Source organism: Scomber japonicus, chromosome 11 (genome assembly GCF_027409825.1).
Source record: "Scomber japonicus isolate fScoJap1 chromosome 11, fScoJap1.pri, whole genome shotgun sequence".
In the NCBI taxonomy this organism is placed as follows: domain Eukaryota; kingdom Metazoa; phylum Chordata; class Actinopteri; order Scombriformes; family Scombridae; genus Scomber; species Scomber japonicus.
The window spans coordinates 18,975,564-19,002,272 of NC_070588.1; the positions used below are offsets into that span (position 1 = coordinate 18,975,564).

General features: G+C 37.8%; 1 protein-coding gene across 1 annotated transcript; it reads right to left on the reverse strand.

Annotated features, from left to right (window-relative positions):
• Positions 1–1,067: 1,067 nt before the first annotated feature.
• On the reverse strand, positions 1,068–24,007 carry LOC128367926 (rho GTPase-activating protein 6-like). Its single transcript, XM_053328615.1, has 14 exons — positions 23,879–24,007; positions 7,820–7,979; positions 7,152–7,223; positions 6,040–6,305; positions 5,654–5,849; positions 5,486–5,541; positions 5,210–5,360; positions 4,974–5,122; positions 3,436–3,615; positions 2,546–2,637; positions 2,166–2,405; positions 2,041–2,065; positions 1,903–1,975; positions 1,068–1,627 (listed from the first exon to the last, which is right to left on the reverse strand). Exons 1-14 carry the CDS (start codon positions 24,005–24,007, stop codon positions 1,068–1,070), a joined length of 2,349 nt encoding a protein of 782 aa, XP_053184590.1.
• Positions 24,008–26,709: the final 2,702 nt, after the last annotated feature.

A 26,709-nucleotide genomic window follows, 5' to 3' on the forward strand; every position in this document is an offset into this window, starting at 1 on the left:
CACAATGTATGTAGTACATACACAATGTGTGTCTACAGTGTTTAAGAAAATACAAAATATCACAGTCTCATGTTTACAGCTATGTCCAAAAGACTGATGCCAACGATGAAAAAACAACAATATTGTGAGTGCTATTTGGTTTTCAGTTCATTTAAATATAACAGACTGGATAAGCTAATGTTATGGATAAAAATCCAAACCAAACCACTTAAGGATACCTGCTTGACATGTCAATTAAAATAAACCACTATTTTATTTAATGGAAACTAGAAGAACATGTATAATTCTTTCTGGTTAAATACAAATATGGTACATTTACAAAAACCATTCTTTGAAATGTTGTGTAATAATAACTCCATATCCAACCCAAAAACAAGAGGTGTTTACAAGCTGGAAACAAGTGCAGACATGTGACAGACCTGTCATTTTTAAACAATCATTAAAATCTGTCTTCTATATTTTACATAATATACAGTAATGTAATAACTCATGTTAAAAAAACAGACACAGAGTGCAGGTGAATTACATTTAGAGCATGTAACAAGACTACATAGCATTATACAACACAGTAAAAGCAACGTAAACAAGATTTATACTTTACATTCAGCATTAAAAAACATTCATGGCTTCAAATTAAGCATTAATAACATTCAAGTCTAATTCTCATATTCAAGTGTAAATACATGTTTTTTAAAGTTGAGTTGTAAAGAGTCTTAATAACTCTAAAACACTAAAATAATCGACAGGAATTATGTAAAAAAAAAAAAAAAACTTTATACAAGAATTGTATAAATTGTAATAATTTTCATGAATAATTATTATTTTTATAACATTTACAAACATAACATGTATATATCTATATACTATATGACATAGCCAAATAACAATAACAACACATCTGCAAAACAGTCGGTGTTCCATCAGCAGAACAACGTTTTTCAGTTGGATACATTTAATACTGAAAATACAGACAGTTAGCATCTCAGCGACTTATGATACTGCATAACGAGAAAACGACTTCTTTCATGAGTGTTATCTTCATTGTAGCTCACAGAGCCAAGGGTGCATCACACCAAGGTTTCTGGCAAGGCTTCTGTATTGTCTTTGGACAGAATATGCCATATATGCCATCTCTCTGTCTGCCAGTTTGGTATACTGGAGTCCTTTCCTTTTCCAGAGGCATCTGCAGTATTTTTAGTTTTATGGGTGTTGCTCTGCTGGGACTGTTGTGGGGTTTTGGGGACATGCTGATACGTGAAGATGGAGGGTGTGGAATGAGAAATATGAGTCTCCCTTAGAGGTTTGGAGCAGTGAAGTAAGGACAAACTATCTCTTTTGACCTTAAGGAATGAACTATCTGGTTGTCCTGTCCTTTGTGTTAAGTTGTCTGAGCTGAGGGCTGCTGATTGGCTGCTCAGTCCTTGATGTAATGATGATTCTGGTTGTGTCTGTCCTCGGTGGTCATGAGGGCCACTGCTGCTGCGAGTCACCGGGAGGTGTGGCCTGCATTCCAAAACACCCAATGAGGTTTGTGTCGGTCTGACAAGCTGCTTGTTGTTGCCCTGGTGACTGCTCAGCCCATCTGATGATCCATACGACTCACATTCTGACATGTCTCCCAGGGAGCCTGAGAAAGAGACCATTCATTAACACCCTGCATTTATTACATTTGTTACGACAAAGAGTTGTGATGCATTTGTTCCAGTTTTTTCTCTCCCCATATAGAATGTTTTTTATTTGTTTGTCAAGTTTTCATCTGTGTCAGACCACAGCTGCAAATTAGCTGTTGAGCTAACCACAGAAAGTTTTCACTGATGTTAAAATGTTGCATTATCCCCTGTAAATAATCAATAAACATATCTCAAGACTATCTGCAGCAACATGCAAAGAGGATGTTATTACCAGTGATGCGATGGCCTGTAAAATCCTTGCTGAACAGTTCATCCCAAGTGTCCCACAGGTTATTAGTTGAGCCCTCTAACAGAAAGAATCAAGAGGATGACAAAAAATTTTGAATAGTTTAATGAATGTAATTTTAACACAAATATATAAATATGATTGTTTACTTAGCAGCATTTCAAGGAGTAAATTATTCAGAATAAATGTTAACATTATTATTGTCAACAACATGTTGAAACAATACTAGTTTACCTTTATATGTGGACATTATGGGAGAGGTGTTTCCAGATCCTTCTTTTGAGTGGCCACTGAATCTGAATTTCCTCGAAAGTCTAGTGATCCCATCTGAGAGTGGACTACTGTCAGCAGTTGACAGCTGTCGATCTGACAGAACAGGGGAGTTGTTGTCATAGGGAGACAGCTCTCCACTGGATGCTTTGATGGAATTATTGGATAAACACCTTTCAGTCGGAGAGAACTTTTCTGGTCTGCGAAGGTCTGAATCTCTGCAGAAAAATGGGAAATAAAAATGACAAAACATCTCACTAGGGGGTAATCATGAGACATAACGTATGCCTTATTTTGATCATTCTGATGTTTTAACAGCAAAAACTCAGTGAGACAAAAGGTAGAAACTCACAAGCACCGAGAGGCCCTCCTCCGCAGTAAGTGATCCACAACATCAGGATCAGTTTCTACCAAACTCATCAGCACCTCATTCTGCAGGTCAGTGGGAACCTGGGAAAACATGAACTTAGTTTCATTGAAGCTCATCTTAAGGGATGACAGTGATCATGAATCACACTCACCAAAAATACTGAACAAGGACATAAAATAAACACTTGTTCCTGTTAGTTGGTGTCTCTGTGTTGCACACACAAAATAGCATTACCACTTGATCAGCATCTCTGTTAAACAAGTTTACCACATTCAGTGAATTACTCATTTACACAAATAATTAGTAGATTTCCAGTGGCTACACAGTATCTGTGATGATACATGCAACTAAGAGAGCATGTTGTTTGCACTATATGAAACACAGAAATAAACTACTGGCACTTTATAAAAGCAATACTAATGATGCAAAGCAAATGTCTGATGAGCTTTTTTGCCTATTCGTTTCCTTAATAGATCATTTTCAAATATTCCATGCATTGCCACTCAATTTTCTAGGGAGCAGCAGAAAACATAATATAGATGGGGATCTTGCCCTAGCTCCCAGTCATTATCTATTTTTTAAAAAAATAGAGGCTGGAATGACACTTATTAACCTCTCTAGTGAAGCTTCTCATTTGCCATGTACTGAATGACGCATTTGCTGAGGTTCAGGAGTGAAAAACGTATTGCATGGATTTTTGAGCCTATGATTCTACTTTGTTTTATTAGTGACTGTAAAAGCCTATTCCCTCTGAAAACCTATAAAGCTTGTGTTTAATTGGCTCCACTCTATATAGAATTTGACAAAAACACATTTGACTTAGACCTTGAGATAAGTCTGTCTTTTACTGGCATTTGGTTTGTAATAAGATAGCTTACCATAAACAGTGTATCATATGTACTGATCATCCTTTGGACCACGCTGATGATGGCTGTGCTCTCCTCTGCACGGGCAAAACTCTGGACGGCAAACTCTTTGTCAGAGTTTTTTTGCTTGTGTAAGAGATTGGGTCCAAAGATGGTGGCTAAATTTAGTGATGTCATCTTGTTTCCTGTCATCTAAACAAAGCAAGATAGAATTTATACAACATGGATGGACAATCTGACATTTTTACTGGGGACGGTCACATGGCGGATACAGTTTTGCATTATTATCTAGGATTATCCTTATTATTTGACCCCTATTATAACACAATCTGTTTTCTAGATTCCTTTCTTTCTATGAATTTAACCATATGATTGCTTAAACAAAGGACTGAAAACTCATGCATAGAGTAATTGTATTTCGAATGTGAGACCTTTGCTGTAGACAAACCCTCTTTGGCGAGCAGGACATTTTGGGAATGTGCACCTAACACAACCCTGTCATCATTAATAAGGCTGGCTCTGCCTTCTTTTGTCCTAAGAAAACCAGCAGAACTCCTGTTCACTGTTAGCATCCATATGATCTATCACAGAGGCCAAAACTAAACTGGTGCATGCCAAACAATTCATCTCCATTATGATGAATAGTAGAGAAAACACGAAAAAAGATTACAACACAAAGGCAAAGCTTTGGGCTCCGTTTTAAGAGCTGAATCAGGATGACTAATACATAACACTATAGCATGTGCACAATCCCAATGAGTTCATGTAAAACGCTGTATGCATAAAAAAATTGATAAAACGGGATTTAAAAAAAAGAGTGGGATGATAAATAATTATCTTCTCAGTCAATTGCATTACTCATCTCATACCTTACAGTAAATCAGCTGTTCTAATCACAGTGGGGCATGACATAAATGATTCACCAAAAGGAGAAGAGAGTCCAGACTGGCTTCATGTTGTAAAAATATGCAAAATGCAGATGTTGAGATGAACCATATTTACACACTGCATCCCACAGTGTCACAATTTCCCTACACTTCCAGTTGTTTAAAAAACAATAACAAATTCTGACAATACATATAATATGATAATATTATGACAAACAATAAGATGTATGCAGAAACACAATGTTTTTGTGGCTATTGTGCAGCAGGGTGATGTTGGTTGTACATCATTTAATCATGATACCCACAATGGATCATCATGCATAACAATGCTGCTCATTGGCACACCATTTTCTTCAAATTAGAGGCTCCAGATAAAACACTTATCTGTCCAGCTGCCTCCCAATAGGCTCAGGGATTTATCATAATTAAATTAAACTTGTAAAAGGGTTTACTCTTGTTAGTCAGCATTATCCTGCCATAGCTGCTCATTTCCTTAATATATTTGTTTGTGCTTTTTGGACATTGCATTTATTCATAATGCATGATGACAGACCAAATTTTGCCTTGTATTGGGCCACTTCATGTGCATATAACAAATGCTACTCAAACCCATCTTTACACTGCTATGAAAATAGAGCCTGCATTCTTTTAAAGTGTCCTCACCTCATGCCCCTCCTTGTCCATGATGTCCTCAGAATGTGCAGCCACAGTGGACAACAAGCAGAGGAGGCGTTGCAGCGTGTCGCAGTTACAGGGAGGAAGCAAAAACATCAGGAGCTGGATGGCCCTCTCTTGTTCTGAATGATCCAGCACTGCAGAAATAGGAAGCTCATCAATTAGAAGACAACCACAAGCAGGGTGGCTTTGTGTTATGTTTTGTTTGTGCGCGTGCCCCTCACACATTGTGTTGATGAAGGTTGTGTATAGTTCTCTTGTCAGCAGTGGGTCCGGCATGTCTCTGAGGAATTCTTTTAGCAAAGCAGCTACATCGTGGACACTGTGCTCCTCATCCAAATGTACCTCCCATCCTTGATCAAATTCCTCACGCAGCTGGATGAAATATTAATATAGTAACTAATACAGCAAGTTTAGCTTTATAGTTGGTACAATTCATTAAAGTGCAGAGGTAAAAATTTGCATTTCAAAGCTATAAAGCTAGCAAGCTGCAATATTACCTGTCGTACTCTCTTCTTTGAACTACCAACACGGAAAATTCCAACTGTCCGGAGGCCTGAGCAAAGATGAAGATGTATTTTCTTAGTTCCAACAGAGCAATAATTAATATTTAGAGTGCACAAGTTTCCAGAGACATACTGTATATTGCTAATCTACTTCTTAAATACCATATTTTTCCAGGTACTGGCAGCAGAGATCCACAACCCTGGGCACCTGTCTGTAAATAGGGTTAAGGCTCAGCTTTTTGTCGTGGTGCTTCTTCCTATTGCCAGCTGCCTCTGCTGGCAGAGACAGCTGGAGGGCCTCCAAGAGCCAAGACTGGTTTTCATCAAGGTCAGTGATGCAATCCACAGACACGCCGCCCTTTAAAGCAGATGGGTGACAACCACATTGAATGGATAAGCTACTGATCATTTTGTTTTGATAAAATGTGCTGCAGTATTTTACTGGTTGCACCATTCACCCACCAAGTGAAAATCCACACACTCCCACAGAAATCTATTGTGCATGTGTTATTAGACACCTTCCTTGGGTTATTGACAGGAAAGCTTACCCTCCTGCGTGTCCGTGGGGCTGTGACTGGTGTAGTGAACAGAGGTGTTTCATTAGGGGTCTCAGAAGTCGAGCTCAGGGAAGAGTTGCTGCTGGACAGCTGCTCATTGTTGGCCCTCTTGGAGTTGGAGGTGAGGTGGAGGAAGGATAGCATCAATTCAGTGGGGTCACTGTGCTCCTCCCGTGGGCTATCGTGCCGCTGCTTGTGTGTGTGGTCGTTGGATATGACCTGTGACAGTGGTATGCCAAACGCCTGGGGCGTAGTCTCTGTGTGTGGGGGGAGGACAACACAGGGAGATTTTCAGTTCATATCCTTGCCTCCAAGTCAACTGTGTGATGTTGAATTACCCTTCAGATGTGTCAGTCATGCCAGTATAATATATATATTTTATCCTTTTCTTGAACTTTTTAATAAATACTGCTGAGAATAAATATGACAAGAGAGAAACCACAAACAGTGCTTTGCAGTGCACACTCAATATTTAGAGTCAAGGAGCACATACTTTCTAAAGTGCCTTTGTAAACAAAAGGGGAAGAGAGGAAAGAGGGGGCTGGCCATGCCGCAGGATAGGCTGTAATGAATGAGCCACCATTTAAGATTGTTTTTGTTATTTCCCTTGACTGCCTGTCTAACAGAGAACATCACTTTCCTGCCAAATTGTTGCAATGGGCGGGGCAGCGCAGTGGTTGAAGTTCTCAGCTCCCTCTGAGACTTCTTTACCGCACTGTAAAGATTCTGATCACTCAGTGCTCTGTGGGTATGCACAGCTGAGAATGTCTGCTTCAGTGAATCTATAAAGCTTCATCCAAAAGGATCACAGAGTATCTTTTCAAGTGTCAGAGGCTGACAAGGCTAGAAACTGAGGGGGGATAAAAACCTGACAGGGCCCCACAAACCTAAAAGAGAACTGCGTTCATCCTCACTGGATTGCAAAGACAGAGTCTGTGTTAGAAAGTCTTATCTAAATGCTTTTTTTTTTTCATTTAGGGCACTATAATTCCCCCTATACTGCTAGTACATCATGCTACACAATAGCAATGAAATATTAAATAGCTTGTTAATAAATAAAAATTGGGATATATGTGGCTACAGTGTATCCAAACCCACATTACCTTTGTCTTTACTCTTTTCTTTGGATAATGAATCCAACTTCCGCATGAGTGACTTCCTATGCTTGTGGCCATCTGAAAAAAAGAAAGAGCAATCATAATTGAATACAAAATCCTAGTTAGTATGCTCTTGTTCTTGCTTGATCCACTTGATATTCTAAGTCTTGGTTTCTAAACAAGTACACAATTTCCAAGAGCTGACAAATGCATGCAAACTGCATGAAGTGTCAAAACACAGATGTGCAGTGTGAATATCAATTCATAACCTCTATACAAAAAACAAGTTTTAAACATTTTTTTCCCTTGGTCATATCCCCCATAAACTATATCCTTAAAGATAAGCATGAGTGTAAACAGCAGGACATAAACTTCATAAATGGGGAGATTAAGCATGTTGCCGTAAAAGTAGACAATCCTGCAGCATGAAATCAATCATGCAGCAAAATTTTTAAGAGCACTACAGTCTTTTACATCAAAGCAAAATAACGGTATGTAAAAGAAAACAAAAGAGACAAGAGAGGGAAACATTTCCTGTCTTTTTGCTGCTCTGCATCTGTTTCAAAGGGCGTGCTGTGGCAAGCTCTTGTCAGGGATAAGGCGACTCTAAGTGTTTATGTATGAGAGAGAATTAGAGTGAGTGTGTGTGTGTGTGTGTGTGTGTGTTTTAATACATTTAGGAATGGTGATGTGGCTGCCCAGGTCACGATCCCGAAGTAGCCGCCTAAAGGCCACGTCCTGGAGACGAACCCTCTCCAACTCTGAGAGGCTTTGCAGTGGGACGGGCTTCAGGCCAACACGACGTCCTGACACACTGTTCCAGGTAAAGTCACCCTGAGGATACACACACAAACACAAACACACACACACACACACACACACATGAGTATTCACACAACACATTAGATACATCTATCATTGCTGTCACTTTCTAAGTTCATGACCAGTCACACTATTGAAAAGACCATCAATGGGCACGCACTGACACATAACTTTGCTTCTCTTGCCAGCTGAAAATGATGGCAACATTAATCATACTATGTTTCCCATGACAAAAGCTGACAGCTACATTACAGAGACTGTTTTCAGTTGTTGCTGATGTATGCTTATCCAAGGAGAAATCTAAAAAGTAACCTCTTGGTGAGAGTGTGTTGGAATTGACGCGGTTTAAGACTAATTAAAATGTATTTATTTCATTTAACATTTATTTTTCTGTTTGTAGAAGCAAGAATCACGAGTTGTTGATATAATGAATACTCTGTGGCAGCTCCTGTTCTTCAGTGAGAGATATTTAAAGTAATTAGCAAAACCAAATTGGGACAATTGTTTTTCAATTTGTTTTACCAGAGGAAGCAGCAAAAAACTGATAGTGTAGATTATCCTATTTGACAAGTAGCAAAGAAAATGCCTATAAATAATGCAAACACACTTTCCATAACCTCTTAAATACCTCATCTTAATTCTATCCTAGCTCCACTCAATAAGAAACATGATATTGCAAACAATTTGAGTGCATACTCCTCTGATTTGTTAATCCATCAATAATATATATACATATTTTATTTATTTATTTATTTTCAATTCCTAAATACTTCACTTGTAAACATTGCCACAGACAACAGATTCTGGTAGTTTAGCTCTAATGACCAGTCAAATAATCTGATCTGAAACCGTCAACCTTTGAGCATCTCCATGCTTGAGATTACAGTGCTTTGATCCAGTACAGTCAAGCCAATCATATGAGCCATGTTCCAAAGAGGCTTAGTGACTCATTATCAGGATAAAGCTTACACTAAAGTGGCTCACTCCCATTAATGAGAATTAGGACTGTGCTATAGTAGGAAATGTTTTTGTTGTACACATAGTATATGGCAAAATACAGCATGAAACAGGATGTGACAAATGAGTTTCTATTGCCCATATGTTTACTGTTTTAGTGTAGCAAAAGAAAATGTAATCAGAGGCAGGCATAATGAATGAGCAAGATAATGACTAAATGATTATTTGTTGGTAGAAAACAGGCGGCAAAAGTAATCATTACATTGCTAGTATAATGTAGCTCACCAACAGATTCTTATAATAGAGAAGATATTCTGTATGATTGACTACTAATATCCACGTATACTCTATAAATACAAATAACTAGCTGAAGACCTGTTTTTTCAGTGTTCTTTAACCACCTTAAACATGACTAGGTGAAAACCTAGTATATGGCTGGACTGTGTATGAAACTTTAGAAGAAGTGCGTTGGGCTTTGACTGAAGCCAATTTGACTTTGGCTTTTTGTGCTACAAATACACCAAGCTCACTCTTGGCAAGTTCGACTCAGGAGTACGAACTTCCAAGGAGTGGAGGACACATTACGATCATTCTGCAATTGGAACAGCAGTGTACTGACAACAGCAGCTCAGCTTTACACACATTAAAATTACAATTACATAAGTACTGTGACAAAATAATCTCAATTCATAGATCCACTAACACTTTTTTTCCTCTCACAAAAGAGAGATGTAGTAAATGATGTTGTTCAGTATGTAATGTAGTTAAAGTAAAAATCTAAACTGTTATGTTGCTTAATAAAATAAAACAGAATAATACATATATGGATTGAAATGCAGTGCTATCCTTGCATATAGAGCCACAGAGACAACGCTGCTGTTCTGTCCAGTAAAAACATGAAGCTTGATGACCAGCCATCTCACTTGGCCTGTGTCTCTGAAACATCTCCGAAAATGACCAAACTTCAAACCAGGTGTTATTTAGATAAACTGACCACATTTTGGGAACCTAAATGTTTACTCTCTCACCTGACAAAATATTTAAACTTGATAAAGTGACATATTAACAGTCCTACAGTGAAAAGTAAGACAACTTTTAGCCTGGTTAAAAATTTCCGCCATTGCTGTCAGTAGGTATGAAATGCATTCTGGGATACTTGGCCGAATCCAATCTTCAGCTGCCTTTGGTGGTGTAACTTCATCACTCAGACACTCACTCACTCACTCAGTCACAGACATTTGCATTTATAGGGCTGGCCCCGCAGTTGCAGTCTAGCCAAAAGCATACTATGGCTTTTGGCAGATTGCTACATGATTTCTACATATTTATGATAATGTGCCAGTTATCAGTGAGTAACCCGAATTATCAACTGATTGAAGTTGGCTGCACTAAGCTCTGAGTGTTTTTTGCCTCAGTTGCATCATTGAAGCATGGCAACAGATGATCAGGACATGAAAGCTTATGAAAGCGCCACATCTAAGTGCTCTTTGTATGACAAAGCATCAAATGCAGTGAGTGAGTTGTGTTTGCTGTTATCTACTCGTTTTGTTCAGACATTCCTCTGGTGTGACTCTATGGGAGTGGAAACTTTGTCCCTATCTGATGAGAGGGTGAGCTGAGTTCCCACAGTTTCTCTACGTCAGGAAAGTGATGCCCTCAAAACATAGTTAATTACGTTCTTCATGGAATTACAATTATTTTAATTCCACTTTAGCTCTACCATAATAATAATTGTATCATGTCTACAAAAATTGTATCATGTCCAGGCATGACATTTGAGGGCATGATTGTTATCTATTAGTCAATACTACTTTTCTGAAATATGACACGACATGATGGTTTTGCAACACTGTCAGTATTTTTGACTTAACACAAATTCCATTCAGAGATCACTAAAATATTACATAATTAATAATTATTTGACACGACTAATAAATTCAACCATGTATTATAACCAAGCACAGATTTGTTTTTCTAGCAGAAACAGTAAAAAAAAAAAACCCATAACTTAATACTTATATATAATATTTTGATTAGTGTATAGGGTTTGTATGTGAAGTGATGAATAGAGGGCGTAGTACGGTGGCCGAGACCCGCCATAGCTGCAAATAAAAGTAACGCTGCAAACAAAAAGAAACGCTGCTGCAAATAAAAAGAAACGCTACTGCAAATAAAAGAAACGCTGCAAATAAAGACACACCGCAGCAAACAAAAAAAACGCTGCAAATAAATACAAACGCCGCTGCAAATAAAAGAAACACCGCAGCAAACAAAAAAAAAAACAAAAAAACACCGCAGCATATAATAAAAAAAAAAACGATGCAAATAAAAAAAAGCCACAACGGAAGTGGATTACCGGGGACTGTTTTTGCCGAAACACCGGAAGAAGAAACAACAACAACAACAGGACTACGAATTGGAAAACTAACTAGAAAGAGTCGCTACATGTACTTTTTAATGTGTTATTTGGTCAGGCGATGTTGCTTGTGTTGTTGTTGCTTGTACGTGTAGGTCAGGAAAAGACGTAAAAGGGACCGTATATGGTTTGTTATTTGTGTTATTATGTTACGTGTTGGACTAAATACATGGACATATTGAGGAAAGTATTTCGATGTTATGGAAACGGATTTCATATTTCACAAGAACGGATACTTGGCGAGCTGTACAGAAAGTCCTGAGTCATAAGATGATCGGTGTGGATAAAGGGAAGACTTTGAAGGTATGTAGAGATTATAGCTGTTTTTACTTTAGCTGAGTGGCTAGCCGAGCCAATCGCTAATACTATTACGGCTGTGAGCAACCAATATAATTCGTGAGTGGTCTTGAATGAATCAGGGCAACCTATGCTTTCTAACAATGTATGGCATGAATATATATGTTTAAGGGTTGGTGTTTAAAACATTCAGAAGGACTTGTGGCTACCTCCCAACCTCCGACCCGTCCCGTAGGCGGAACAACGACAGTAATAAGCTGCCGGCCCGGAACTATGTCGCCGTCAGTTGTTTCCACTCTCGTTAGTGGTCTCCCCGTGTTAGCCGAAGCTAACAATACACCGGCATTCTCCAGTTCAACTTCAAACCTGGGGCTACATCGCCTGACCAAATAACACATTAAAAAGTACATGTAGCGACATTAAACACTACCATTTTCACTTACTTTCTAGTTCGTTTTCCAATTCGTAGTCCTGTTGTTGTTGTTTCTTCTTCCGGTGTTTCGGCAAAAACAGTCCCCGGTAATCCACTTCTGTTGTGGCTTTTTTTATTTGCATCGTTTTTTTTAATTATATGCTGCGGTGTTTTTTGTTTTTGTTTGCTGCGGTGTTTCTTTTATTTGCAGCGTTTTTTTTTTGTTTGCTGCGGTGTGTCTTTTTATTTGCAGCGTTTCTTTTATATGCAGCAGCGTTTCTTTTCGTTTGCAGCGTTACTTTTATTTGCAGCTATGGCGGGTCTCGGCCACCGTAGGCTTTTACCTTTTTATAATTCTTCTAAATGTTGTCACAATGCAAGGAAGTCTCAATCAAACAGCCGTTCACAGCTGTGGCATCACCTTCTAATCACTTTTGGGGTGAAAAGAAACACTAAGCTGACCTTGTATGAGGGGGAACTGATGGCACCAGTTTATTAATTAAAAAAAAAAACAACCTGATGCGTCTTGTCTACCTCTCCAGAAAATCATGAGCCATCTAACTTCATAGGACAAGTCTCTGGACAACTGAATTTGAAGCTAATAAAAAAGTGACCTTTACTGTTATTCTCAATTTTTATTTGTCTTTTCACTTATTTCTGTCCATTCATTTCTAAACTGTTACAGCAAAAACAGCAATAAAGCACAACGCAACGCTCAACTGATGATTCACACTCTTGTTACAGTGAATATTCACTGGTACACTTCTCTTGAGTTGCACAGTACCTACCTAAGCTTGATTCAACCCTTTGTTGAAATACAGAGCTTTTATTAGCGCTCCTTGGAACACAATGAGAGGAAACCTACAAGGAAGGTAGTTCATAAACTATAGCAAGATTGAAAACTGAGATAACACTAATCAACCACACTTGAACTCGATCCAGTGAGGTGATGAATATTTCCCAGAGCTCAGGAAGCCATTCAATGGGGCATTATAGGAACTTAGGAAGAGCTTCCCACAAGTGGCCCTTTACTTTTGTCAACATTTCTTTATACAGTTGGTATATATACAATGGTTTTCATTTGTTATTACTGTATGTGTTCTTTTCTTCTTTTGTTTCAGTGTCTTGTAAGCCCATTTGGGCTGGGCACCTCTGGTGCAAGACACGTTAATAAAACATTCAATCAATCAGTTAACACTGCAGATTGCAAAATGTTCATTTGTCACGCTTTTTTTGAAACACCCATGTAAAAAGGTGTATGTGTGTAATCATGCAGACAAAATAAATAACACTGAAGTGCCCTTTGACTTAGAAGCCATTGAATGACTCACATCCTGTTATTCTTATAAATAAGTATGTTCTAGATAATGCAGTGCAAAGGTGTACATCTGTTATTTTACTTTCAAGATAATCTCATACAATAATTTGAACATCTACTATTAACAAAACATCAAGACCAATAATTGCCTTGAGCTACTAAAGTGTTGACATATGGACACTTGACAGGGTTACACGTGTCCGTACCTTTTAGGATAGATAAACTCTTTATAAAATCTGGCTAGCGTCTTTGAACTTTTTCCTCCTCCTTTGTGAAATATTTGGGATGCTGGAAAATTCTCAGAAAGCCAACAAATACAGTGCGAAAGGCAGCAGCAGCTACTCACATGGTAGGAGATGCTCCGCTGCAGATGGGGATCACCCATTACATTACCACAGTCGCAGCAGCCAAAAAAGTCACCCCTCAAACTTGTAGAGCGGTATTATTGCCAAGTTACCCGAAGCCATTTAATTGCAGACGGAATGCGAAACAAGTCAAATAAGTCCACATGCTTGCAGCTATAGCCTGAGACCAGCTCTCCTAACGAGTTCAGGAACAGATTTTCATCACGCTGTGTGAATAACGTTACCGCTCATAAATGGATCGGGGGAGGGTGCAGGAGGGGGCAGGAGGTGGGGTCAGTGCTTTCAACAGCGGCAGCAGATAAGCAATTCACCTGTAAGTAGGTAGTGTTCAGTCATTTAGATATTCCTTTGTCTCGCACTGGTGTATGAGGAGGAGCGCATTATAGCATTATGTGACGGCCGTGTGAGAGGCACCTGTCTGGCTGCTCTCTGCAGGTGTGTCGTAGTCCAGGCTGGGTCAGAGCCTATGGTCAGAGCTCACTGTCTTCTTGCCTCCACGCTGCTGCAGTTTTTCTCCTCTCCCCTTTTCATGTTGATTTAGTTCTTCACGCACTTTTCAACCATCCATGCATCACATACACCACTTCCACGCCTTATGTTGTAAATATTTAGGTCATTTCGTGCCTGATTTGGTCTAATTTGCATATAATAATATAATAAACAATGTTGTTTAAGCTTTAGCAGGGCGTGTAGGCAGGGCAACGACTTGAGCCAGGTCATGACCATAGACTGTAGGTCATGACACCATGAGCTGTGGGGCAGGACAGTTAATGCTAATCTGACCTGACGTTGTAAAAATAGTTATTATACGTTTTAATGAATGTAGTTTATGTAGCCTACATAGACCTGTACATTGATGTACAATGTACACTGAGACGTATTTAAATTGGAGCTACTAACTAGCTTGTTAATATAGCTCTGGTTAGGTATCTAGTGACTGTTGTGAGAACACATTGAGAGCAAGTAACTTAAAAAAAAGTAATTTAAAAGAGCTGTCAAAGAAATGTTTCTTTCAGAGGTCAAACGTCTTGCTCTAATGACCATGGTCACAATTCTTTAGTTCTTTAAAATTGAAATATCTTTATTAGATTTTTTATTTTATTTTAAGTATTAATATTATCCTTATTAAATCTAGTATTTGACACACAAAAAAATAGATAGGCCTATCTATTTTCTTTTCGCAACAATTTAGAGTTCTGCTCAGGATGAAATTGGACAGGGGTTATGGAGGGTATTACACAAGGTCTCCAAACTCAGAAGTGCTAATAGGATTTTGACTTGTCACAGTAGGAAAAGCACAGGTGTAAATAACACAATTAATCATGGCTGAATTCAATTTAGCTGCTTTGGTTCCAGCGTCCTGGTATTGTGAATGCCTGCTCACTGTCACCCGGCCATGGTTTACTGGAACACTTGAATATGATCGAGCCATCGTTAATGGTATTAGTAACACCTGTGCTTTTCCTGCTATGATAGGTGAAAGAAGTCGATTATACTTGATGTACAATGATGTGTGTTGTTAGGTTGTTAGGAGCCTTATTCTATTATATACATCATATTAAACCAAATGTTTTGCAAATAAAATCTTATCTGCAATTGACATAAATCCATTCATGTAAAAAGTACAATATTCCCCTCTCAAATTGTACTTAAAGGTACAGTACTTGAGTGTAAATACTTGGTGACTTTCCACCTCTGGAGTACCTGGAGTGTTGGGATGAGGTTTTTTGTTTGTACTATGCAGAGAAATGATAAACAGGAAGTAGCATGTCAGACAGAAATGAAGCATTTTGAGGGTAATGTTGAGGTAGGGAATCCTCATTTACTTTGAGAGCTCTGTAGTAATACCTGTTATCAATGGCTGAATGAGACATGATTTCACATAATCAAATGGCAATATACCAGTGTTGGTTTTAAAGATAAATACAGAGAGCTGATGATTACCCAGGACCAAGCATGTTGAGTGGTATGTTTGTGTTTTCTGTTGCAAGTCAAAGTGTCTCCCTGTGTCCTTTGTGTCCTGCTCCCAGTGAAAAGGATTAATCCAGTCCATTTGTTCTACATGGCATGCCACATGGATACATTAACATGGTGTTCATATACAGTATATAGTAGATACCCAGATATATAGTAGGTCCCACTGAAATCATATTTAGTCATCTCTTCTTGCAGTCAAAAATAACATTAGTGTGTTGTACTTCTTGTAGTTTTTTATTATTAGAAAAATAAATAAAATAATGCTTTCTAATTATTCCAACTTAATTATTTAGGAGTAAAAACGGACCGATTAATTGATAATTAAAGCAGTATTACTTTCCAAATCTAAAATAGTTTGAAAAGAACCTGAAATATAATTGAAATGTTATTGCATTTAACAAAGTCACTTTCCTTAAGCAAGATCTACATGAACATTTTCTTTTAGTTCCCTGCAAGCTGTTTCTCCTCCAGGCCGTTTCTCCATCATGGAGCTCAGTGGAATGCAAATGGCATTCCTTCCCAACAATCTGACGGCACAGTACTCTCAAATGTTTCCCTGTCTGCATCATTCAATTATTCCATAAATACACCCAATGAATCATCAGGCACTCCAATGTGTGCTATGACATTTATGAAATTTAATATGACATTAGACTGTACATTCTCAAACTATTTTAAATTAAGGATTTGGGATAAACAAAGAATCAACAAAGAAACAATCTCCTGTAAGGGATAGGGATACTTATAGAAACGAGTACAGGTAGAAAAAAACACCACAATCATACCATCTGGACATGTAATACCATCAAGAACATACACATCTAACCTGTCAGAATGGGGAAGAGAGTAAGATTAAAATTGCATTTGAAAATTTTCGCCAAAAGTGCTGCTTAACACACAATGAAGCCTAATAATGAAGCTTAACATTGTGAACGATGTTAAAACTGCAGTGCTTGTATGAATAACAGCAATGGTAACAGGATAACTTTGTACAATTTACAAATCGTTCAATTGAATCCTTATATTTCATACAAGAGGAGGGCATGTCTTTTCATACTACTACTAGCAACCCTTAATGTCAGTGATTAATGAATCTCATTTGGTCCTTATGTTAAAATACAAGAATGATGAATGGCTCCCTCTAAAGGCTTTATCACTTCTTGCAGTTTACAAGCTTCCAAAGAGAAAGATATATTTTATTTTTTCATAGTATCTGATCTGACTATTTATAGTGAGTTACAAAGATACATCATCTAAGGACTGTGCATTGTATCAAATTAATGATGACCAAATCACACACTGCCTGAGGATGAACTCCTTTCAAAATCATGATCCACAGACAATACTTAATAGTTACACTATTCAAACGGGTTTTAAAATACATTAAATAACAGACATTAGATTTGATATTGAAAAAAGGCTTTTATACCAAAATACACTATTTTCCAATCTCACAAGGTCTTTGTAACCAGAGGCTAGTCCAAAAATTAAATGCAAAATGAGCTTATATAAACATGAAACATGACTGCAATGCCAGGTACTTATGTGGATCAGAAAAATGATCCACTATAGTCTTATTAAAAAGTAACTGACTTACAGTTGGACAGTCATGATATTCACTGGTGTATAAAACATTGAAAAATAAGTGTACATCTGAGGTACAGACTTGAGTTACACAGTTTTGTAATACACTGGACAGATGTACACAGGGGATCATCCCATAAAACCTTGAATGCTTGATGTTTCATCTCCCACAATTCAAAGTGTTCACTGGATTTTGGGACTAAAAACAATGTGCACCAGTGAAAATGTTGATCTTTTTTGCTGGTAGATTGCACTGCTGAGTGTAATACATCGACTGTCTATACAATAACTGAAAGATTATTCATATGCCTTTTTTCTATCAGGTTAACTAGCTTGAAATGTTCGTGTTATGGCACTTTCTGACTAGACTCATATACTGTATTACCACAGAGAGATGTGAAGGTGGTTAGTCAGTGTAGGTTTCTAGCTATTAAGGCTGGGAATGCCCTTTGACTTACACAAAGCAGATCATAATGTCATAAGGTTACATGAAGGTGAAGTTTTAATGAATTTATGTGAAACAATGATTTTACAGCTATGTTTACATCTAACTCACTGTGTATTGTTCCACTTTCTCAGACACAAACTGGATGCTATGGTGCTGCACTCATAAGCCAGCAGGTTAAGTCCCATGCCATGCAAACGGACAGTCTCCTGTGGGAAGAAATATGTGCCTGAGGGACTGTAGCCAAGGATCAGGTTCTGCAGTGAGAGAATAAGAGTTGAGGCTTTCTTCATGTAAACCAGATGTCCCTGCTTTCCATCTCACTATTGCGACCCTGAGTGAGTATACCCCTTATACAGCACAGTGATATTCAATCTATGGAAAATGCAAGGTCATGTATAACATATATCAGAATTACCACACTGACAGCCGTTTTTAAACAAGGTACAAGGATCTATTTGTAGTCAAGAATCATGCAACAAATAACTTGGTGATAATATAAAAGATACACATGTACATAAGATATAATAGAGCATAAAATAGGCTGGACTTCAAACCATATACTTTGCAATGATGATTTCCATTGATTATATACTTGCAATAAGCACACCTTGAGGCTTGGTATGTCCTACACTAAACCTACGTTTCGCTGTGTAATTTATTGGTTTCTTGGCACACTAAATATATACACGGGATGGCATTCAGGAAAGTGAACACAGTATTTTGTATTTTTACAAGAGGTCTGGACAACCTGAGTTACAGCATATCTCATAAAAGGTGAGTCTTGTTGAGCTAGGGCTGTTATTGAGTGGAGGGGAGGACACTGTGTCAACCTGGCTTCACCAAGTTATTGCAACTGTTTCTTAGATACCTCTGTCCCTGAATGATACAGTGGTTGGATATTAGCACACTCAGACAATGTGACTTTCATTACTGACTGAAGTGAGTTTTGTTTACAGTAAGGTTCTTACTTACTGTCAGTATAAGCTGACAGCGTGGTCATGTGAGTTTCCAGGAAGGGTCTTATAACTTAGACCTCAAGTCAACCGGCTGACTTTGACTCAGTGGTATGAAACTGTAAAAGTATGAGACTGTCTTCCCAAGAACAACAACTGTACTTGTAATTGTAATGTTAGTCGCCCCAAAAATGACTGTACCTACGTTTGAGTGACACATGCCATCTAGCAACCATAGAAATTATGACCTAATAATTATGATACATTGACAAGTTTGGGTTGGGTGGATGGTTTAAAACTAAACTATACTAGCCCAAACTTACAAACAGTGGACTTTGCAAGAGGAGACCATCATTTCCTGTTTCCAACCACAGTGTCACATACCCACCAGCAAGTTAGGACAGTTTTTTTTTTTTTTTTAATGGAACTGTGATCGTCCCCTAACCTTACCTGACATAGTTATTACTGTATATATATAGTTATTGTATATTTATAGTTATTGCTGATGACAAAGGTCATCTAACTCTAAGGAAGTAGTAATTAACACAAAGTCATCATCTTAACCGAAACCATGATCTTTCCATCTAACCGATGGTGCCTACACCTAACCAGACCTTAACCCTAACTTTGACACATTATAAAACATAGTTATCTGTCAGTCATTTGTAACAGTTATAGAGGGCACATAAATTGTCTTGCCGATTACCTGCAATAGGGCCGCCAGAGTAGAAAACACCCATGTTGTTCTGGGGTCCATGGTCAAATGACATATTTGGTCATTAAATTAGGAGGGCTTGTTGAAAAGTACAGCTATACTGTCTACAAATACCCAAAAAGGTCTTGTCTTTGTAGCAGGAAAAATAGTTAGTGATTAATAGAACACATTTCTGCAATATGTCGGCGGCTGTTGTCTAGAGTGAGGTTAATATTTTCCCACTCTACAACCCTTGACAAAAAACGAGGATGTAGCACAGCTCTCTGAGCATAATGGTGTAGGCAGCGAACAAGCACTTCCCAAAGTCATTAATCACATTAAATATCCTCTCTGACACAGTGTTGTCTCCAGTATTAATCAGTTTCATTCTGATTTACGGTGATTATATTTCTACAAGCTACAGGATCTGGGTTCTTATTGATGACTCTAAAAGAGACCAGATACCTAGTATTCATTACAAGCCTATTATAATGCCATGTCACTAAGTCATTTCCATTGTACTAAATAAACAGTGTTGCCATGAGGACCAAGTTAAGCATGGCAGTACGGATTGTCTACAATTATAGACATGTAACACTTCTAAATAATATAAAGTTAAAATAGATCAAGCAGAGACACAAATGGACATTGTTGGATTTTAAGTAGTATGTGTTTAATTCATAATGATATAGGAGGACTTCTCCTCATGAAGACAAACATCATGAACAGCTGTCTTTTTTCACTTGATAGAAATAGGCCCTAATATGAACTAATAAGGTGATTATACTACTAATTTCTACATAGAGTTTATTCAGTAACATACATGCCAATGGTTTTAACTGTGCATTTACTCCACTGTTACGGCTGCTTTACATGGTGAGGGAAAACATTTATCTCCAATTCTACTTAATAAAGAAATATAACATAAACAATCAAATTAAATGTGTTGCCAAGTCAAGAGTGTATTTACTTTTTGCAAAAAAAAAGTAAAATTTTACATCATGTTATGACTTATGGAAAAGTTTTGGAGCTCATTAGCAGTCATTGAAGAGTAATGATCTTCTTCTAAGAACTACACATTGATTCACATACATATTTGAAGGACTCATTTTATCATAACTGTTTACCATGTCTGAACTATTGTCAGGGGTTTAGTAATGCACACCTATCAAAAGTAGTTCCCCCTTTTCAGACCTTATAACATTAATATTTGTGAAGTGAGAAAACTATCCCCTTGAGCTACATCCAACTAAATAGTTGCCAGATGTGACAGTTTTCAGTTCAGTTTATAATATCAGGGGCCATGAAAAATACATTAATCTCAAACAAAGAGAAGAGATTGTACCAAATTTCCATTTCCATCTGTAGCCCCTGAGCAGGTGAACGGAAACAATGAAACACAGAGCAAAACCTATCATCTCCTCTACTAATGGACCAACAACCTTTTCATAGGAATACATACAAAACAGAATACAAATATTAAATATTACATACTGTACATCCAAAATTATAAAAACATGTTGTCAAAAATGTCAATTTTGCTGGTAACATAACATCCATTTTTTAACTTCACAGGAGAAAAAAATGGAAATCTGTGCTGGTTTTCAGATTGATAGGGAGCTTATTCCAAAGAAAAGCAGATTGTGCAAAGGCAGAGCCTCATTTAGGGAAGCTACATTCTCCCCTTGAAGCAGACCTTGAAGCTCTGTTCACTTGCACAGAGCAGAGCTGAACAAAGGTCTTCATTTGTGGAGGAGCACCATTATGGATGATCTTGCACACTAATCGGACATCTGAATAAAAAACTGAGTTGTCAAAGCTTAACATTTTATATTTAACAAGTATATCATAATGATGATAGTGTCGTGATATCCTGTCCAGGACTTTCAGATATTGTTTATGACATGAACTAATCAGTTTTAAGACTGTCTGGTTTGCCTGAGACAAACAGGGTAGGCAAGATTGAAAATGAAAAAAGGAATATTGCATTCAAATGTGTCTTAGAGGCTTCATTCCTAATTTATCTAAACTTAGCTATGTTGTTTTAATATGACTTTTAAATATAAGAGTGGAATCTAGAGTAACACCTAAGCATTTAAACTCTTTTAAAATCTTTTTCTTGCATAAATATTTGGGAAAACCCTTTGTTTTTTATTTATAAAATGCATGGTCACTGTTTTTTCAATATATAGAGACATGGGTAATTGACACTTTTAATGACAGTTTGGCAACAACTTGCGTGTCTTTCCTGTGTGCACTGAACAACAATGGCACTCACATAACGCAGGCTCTTAGAGATGATGTTTGATCTTTTATCTGGATGCAATAAGAGCAGTCAAGTAGGTAATAAAGAATCTAAATCAGCTCATTCACAGAAAGTGTGAATTTAGACAACTTAGAGAGGGTTAGGGTTAGAGTTAGAGTACTGAGTAACTGACTGCATCAAAAGCCTTGTGCGGGTCAAGAAACACAGCTATCCACCACCCCTCCTTCACCCAGGCGACTCTTAATGACTTCAAGGAAGTAGCAGCATTCGGGTGCAGTAGAATGGTTTGTGCTAAACCTAAATTGCCTGAGATGGAGTAGATGTTCTTTATTTAGATGAACTACGATCTGTTCAGTAACAGCCTTTTAACAACTTTTGAAATGGTGGGCAGTACACCGACTTAGTTACCTGGCCTGTAGTTGCTTACTTCCTGTGTGTCACCTTATTTGTATGAGGATATATACAGTAATGGTGGTCTTTCACCCAACCTTTTTTATTTTTTTAAGAAAAACAGTATCAAGTCCTTAAGTGTCTTTTGCTCTTGAATTAGATAATGTTGAAAGGCTATTTAGCTTTGCCTTGTGTAGTCGCTGCATTAGTTAGGACTGTGGAAAGCTTTCTGTAGAATTGCCAGTTCTCACACAGAGTTAATAAATAATCATTAAGACTGTTTACAACAGCTAAAGTGTCATCTTGTTATAATCCCATTTAACCTAAGATCTGTAGGCCCGCTCTGGGACACTCGTTTGATCAATACTTTCCCATAACAATGTTGTGTTCCCTTTTGCCGGGCTCATTATCTCAAGAAAGAAATTAGCTTTGACCTTTCTAAGATGCCTTGTAACTTGTAACTTTATTTCTAAGGTCTCTATGTGTAAAATGATGATTTTAGAGATATTTTAATGGGCTGTAACTATTTTCTTCATAAGTGCCAAAGTGTCATTAAACCAAGGCAGAGTCTGTCTGCTGTTATGCTTCTTAAGCACCCCTTCAGTAAATGTAGACATGTTTGAATTATATCATCATTATCATTGATTATTCACATTATTTACTATTTAGTTTACCTGATTTAATTTTCTTTGGAATAAGTTACATACATTTCTTCTCTTCCATTTTATTTACATATCTATACTGCACCCTTGACAAATGTCAACTAAAGTGAGATTACGCTCTGATATGCCTGTGATAAGGTTGTAAGTTTTTGATATGCAGTCAACTTTATTTGTGGAAATGAAATCCAAAAAGGTTTTTAAAGATTTTGTTCGGTTTTTCGTGGGATTCTCAACCCCCGGAGTCAGCTGAAACGTGTCGGCCATGTCTTTAACATCTCTCTTCTACGCATTCTGTCAAACCAGTTGAGATTGAAATAGCCCAAGCTCTTTGCCATTACATTTTTTGAGAACATTAGAGAAACACGTCCAAGAACACATCCTTTTCAGGTGGTGGTTGATACAGTACAATTACATTAAAGGACATTTCAGGGGAGAGAGTGATGATAACCTGAAATACTACACAACTCTTTCAACATACATCAAGCAGGTCAGCACAGGCAAAGGTTTCAACTGACATCATGTCATAGCAAGAAACATGTTGAATCATTTTAAGTGTCTAGTGACACAACAACACTTACACAACTATACAAAACATCCACACATTAGGGAATGTTTCTGTCCCATTAGTCATAGACTCAGTGATGTTGCAATAGTTGTACAAACTACTTCTTTTTAATTCTCCTTTGGGAAAATGTAATTATATTACTGGAAGTGACATGTTATTTAATGTTCAATTAACATAGCCACGTCTTCCAATCAATTCCAGCCACGTCAGGAATTTGGATACAATAATTATGCTCAATCTTAACTTTTTACTCTTGCAAGTGGAACTTCACGTGTACAATGGCAAAACTGGAAACTGTAATCCCGAAGTCAAGTAAGAAAAAAGAAAGAAATTACTTACACTCCCATTACGACCCCCTCAGTTAATAAGAAAAATCTTACTTCCATCCAATCATTCATCATAAAACTAATTTAACGCCACCATCAGTATCAGTGATCTGATCTTATATTTCATATTGGAGGAAGCAGCGCGCCAAATACAGTTATCTTAAGTAAAACCGAGTTTATGGATGCTGTCTGACATTCCAGGCAATCAAGTCCGAAAACAGCTTCAATCATTTATAAGTGGCCCTGTTTGAAGTCGTCGGGTCACTGACCTTATACGATGCCTCCTCAGATTCATAATGTCGCATCAGCGCCGAGTCCAAGCTCCTGGTTTGCCTCAGTCTCCGCTTGGAAATAGTTTTGGGGCTTAGCGAGCAGGAGAAAACACTGCTTAACAATCCTTGAGCGGACATATCTGCTGTAGATGATCAGTTAGTGAATAAAGAATTGTAAGGGGGGATTCATATCTTTGCCACAAGTCCGTACGGAACGAAGGAAGAGAGCCGATTCACAGCAGCAGGTTCCCTGCGCGTCACCATGCTGAGTAGTCCCTGGTCCCCCCCCGCCCCCCCTCCTCCACCTCCCAGGCTATGACTCAGTACTTCCTCCTTGTAATAATACGGAGCCCCTCTGGTGACATGGCCAAAAGAAATGTTTTAATTGTGGCCACAATATAGCTATAATGTGCGCACGAAATACTAATTCGTGACCACGAAATAAGTATAACGTGCGCACGAACTACTAATTGATAATATATCTTTCCTGGGTTTCTGGTGACAGCTGCACATTGTAGAACTCTGAAACTTGATGCAGCTAATTTAAACATTACTTAAGCTCTGACACTGTCCTATGAAATCACTTTAGTCTTTAGGCAAATCAAAGTGGAATGATTTTTATTGATCAGATATTATCTATGGTAATAAAGGATTGCGCAATTTTCTAATCAGGACTCTATCAGGACCAAGCATAAAACATCATCAACGTGTTAACATACAGTAGTGGTTTAAAGGAATTATAGCACATTTCATCTGCAGGTAAACGTCAGACTGATCAATAATATAGTGAACGTTTAATCTTCTGTGATTTTATTGAAGGACAAATGTCCAGAGAACACTACAGACACACTGCAAATCAATACAAACTAGATTCTGATCACTGATAGGCTATAGGTTCCCTTGGCAACGTGATACATACAGTGAGCGCTACTGTAGTAACTGCAAGGCTTCGTCCTGTGGCATCATTAAATCGCTGCCTATGTAGTCTATGCAGCTGAGGGTCTGACACATGCTACTTTCAAAGGAGATGATCAGTGAAAAAGGCAAACTGATTTCAAGCTGAAACTGTGAAAACAGAATTTGGGGGGGGGGGCTTTGAGTATGCCTGAGACATGGCAGTGATTTTCATGTCATTAACTTCCTCCTGCTGTTAAAATAAAAGGGTGAAATATTTGGCACAACAGGTAATTACACTTTCAAATATGAATCATACAGTTAGCAAAAAAAAAAAAAAAGCTTGAAAAAAATGACCTAATAGAAACAAATAATATATTCTTTTTTAAAATAATGATATCCTGCAATCTAGTATAGAGCCATTGTTTGTTACATTTTTTCTTTTTTCATCCTCCTGTTATCCTTAAACGAGACATTACAACATTACTAGATTCATGAACAAAATATAATTTTCCACATAGCCTATAGGCTTAAACTGCTATTAGATGTTTTATTGTGTAAAGATGAAAAAATACACAATCAGAAGTGCTAATATTGTGAAGAAAAGGCATAGGACATCAAGTGTGGTGTAGCCTACTGCTGCTGCTCTCTGTTATCTTGTACATTTAGAGTAACTGGGCCAGATTAACCAGTTTTCCTAACAACTTTGGCTGATTTGTGCACAGTATCTACATTTCTAAATTGGCTCTTATGAGACCCTCACAGAAATGGCAGACAATCTTTAAATTCACAGTAATCTCTTGACCACACTGTATTTTTTTCCTCACCATGAGGCAGTTGAGATACTTGGGCATGTAGTGCCCTAGGAACAGGCTCTTCCTGTGGGAGCCCTGGGGAAGGGACCTGTGTGATAACATGACATGTGAACCAGCACTGTATGGCCACGATAAGGCTTCATCAGATACCATGACTCTACCAAACAGACAGGGGAAGTGGTGATAAGAGGGTGGCTTTGCGTTTGATCCACTTATTTGGTGGTGGTGAGGTTTAAAACTCCTAGCAGATTCTCATCACACTTCCCGTTATGTCATTTCTCAGCAGGATAACTGCAGCCTTGGGAGCTTCTATCCAGTAACCTTGTAAAGGATGTCAGATTAAATGTTTGGCTCACACAGATCCTAGAAGTCAACTTTTGGAAAACCTTGCAAAGAAGAGTTTGGTTTTGAAATATTTTAGTTCATATTTCTAATAGAAAGTGAGATTTTTGATAATGCTTCAGTTTAATTACCACAATAATATAATGAATAAAACATGTATTTCCAATTTAATTTGTATTTCTAAATGTAAATGATTGATGCTCTCTTGATCAGCTGAATAAGAGGCATCCTACTATAAAGTCCTGGATTATAAAGAAAGGATACCATGAGGAGTATGCAGCCTACTGGCATGCTGTCTCAGTGGAAGCACACAGGTTTCTGGGGAGGAATGTGGGAGATAATATGGTCTACAGCTACCAACACGTAAAGAGTCTTTAAGAGACCTCTTTTTTTTTTTTAAATTTCAAAAATATTTTCTACATTTTCTTTACACTTGGGATTAGCCATATCAGGTATATTTATATGAGCAGTTGTACTACTGGAGTTATTTGTTAACAGTAAATGGGAAGCACTTGTGTGTAATTGACGTGCTGTGGCGGATGTGTGTGTACGTACTGTGAGTCAGCATGGCATGAGACGGGAGATATTATCTTCACTTTGTGAAAAACCAGCCACTTGACGACTGACCACTAAATGGTGGTAAATACACACACATTGCTTCTTAAAACTCAGATCAGTCAGGGGCAAGGCTGAAGTTGACCTGGTACATGCAGTTAATGCAATAACTGTGTAATACAATGCAGTCCATTACAGCTCATACTGTACCAACAAACCTGTGTGTGATTTATA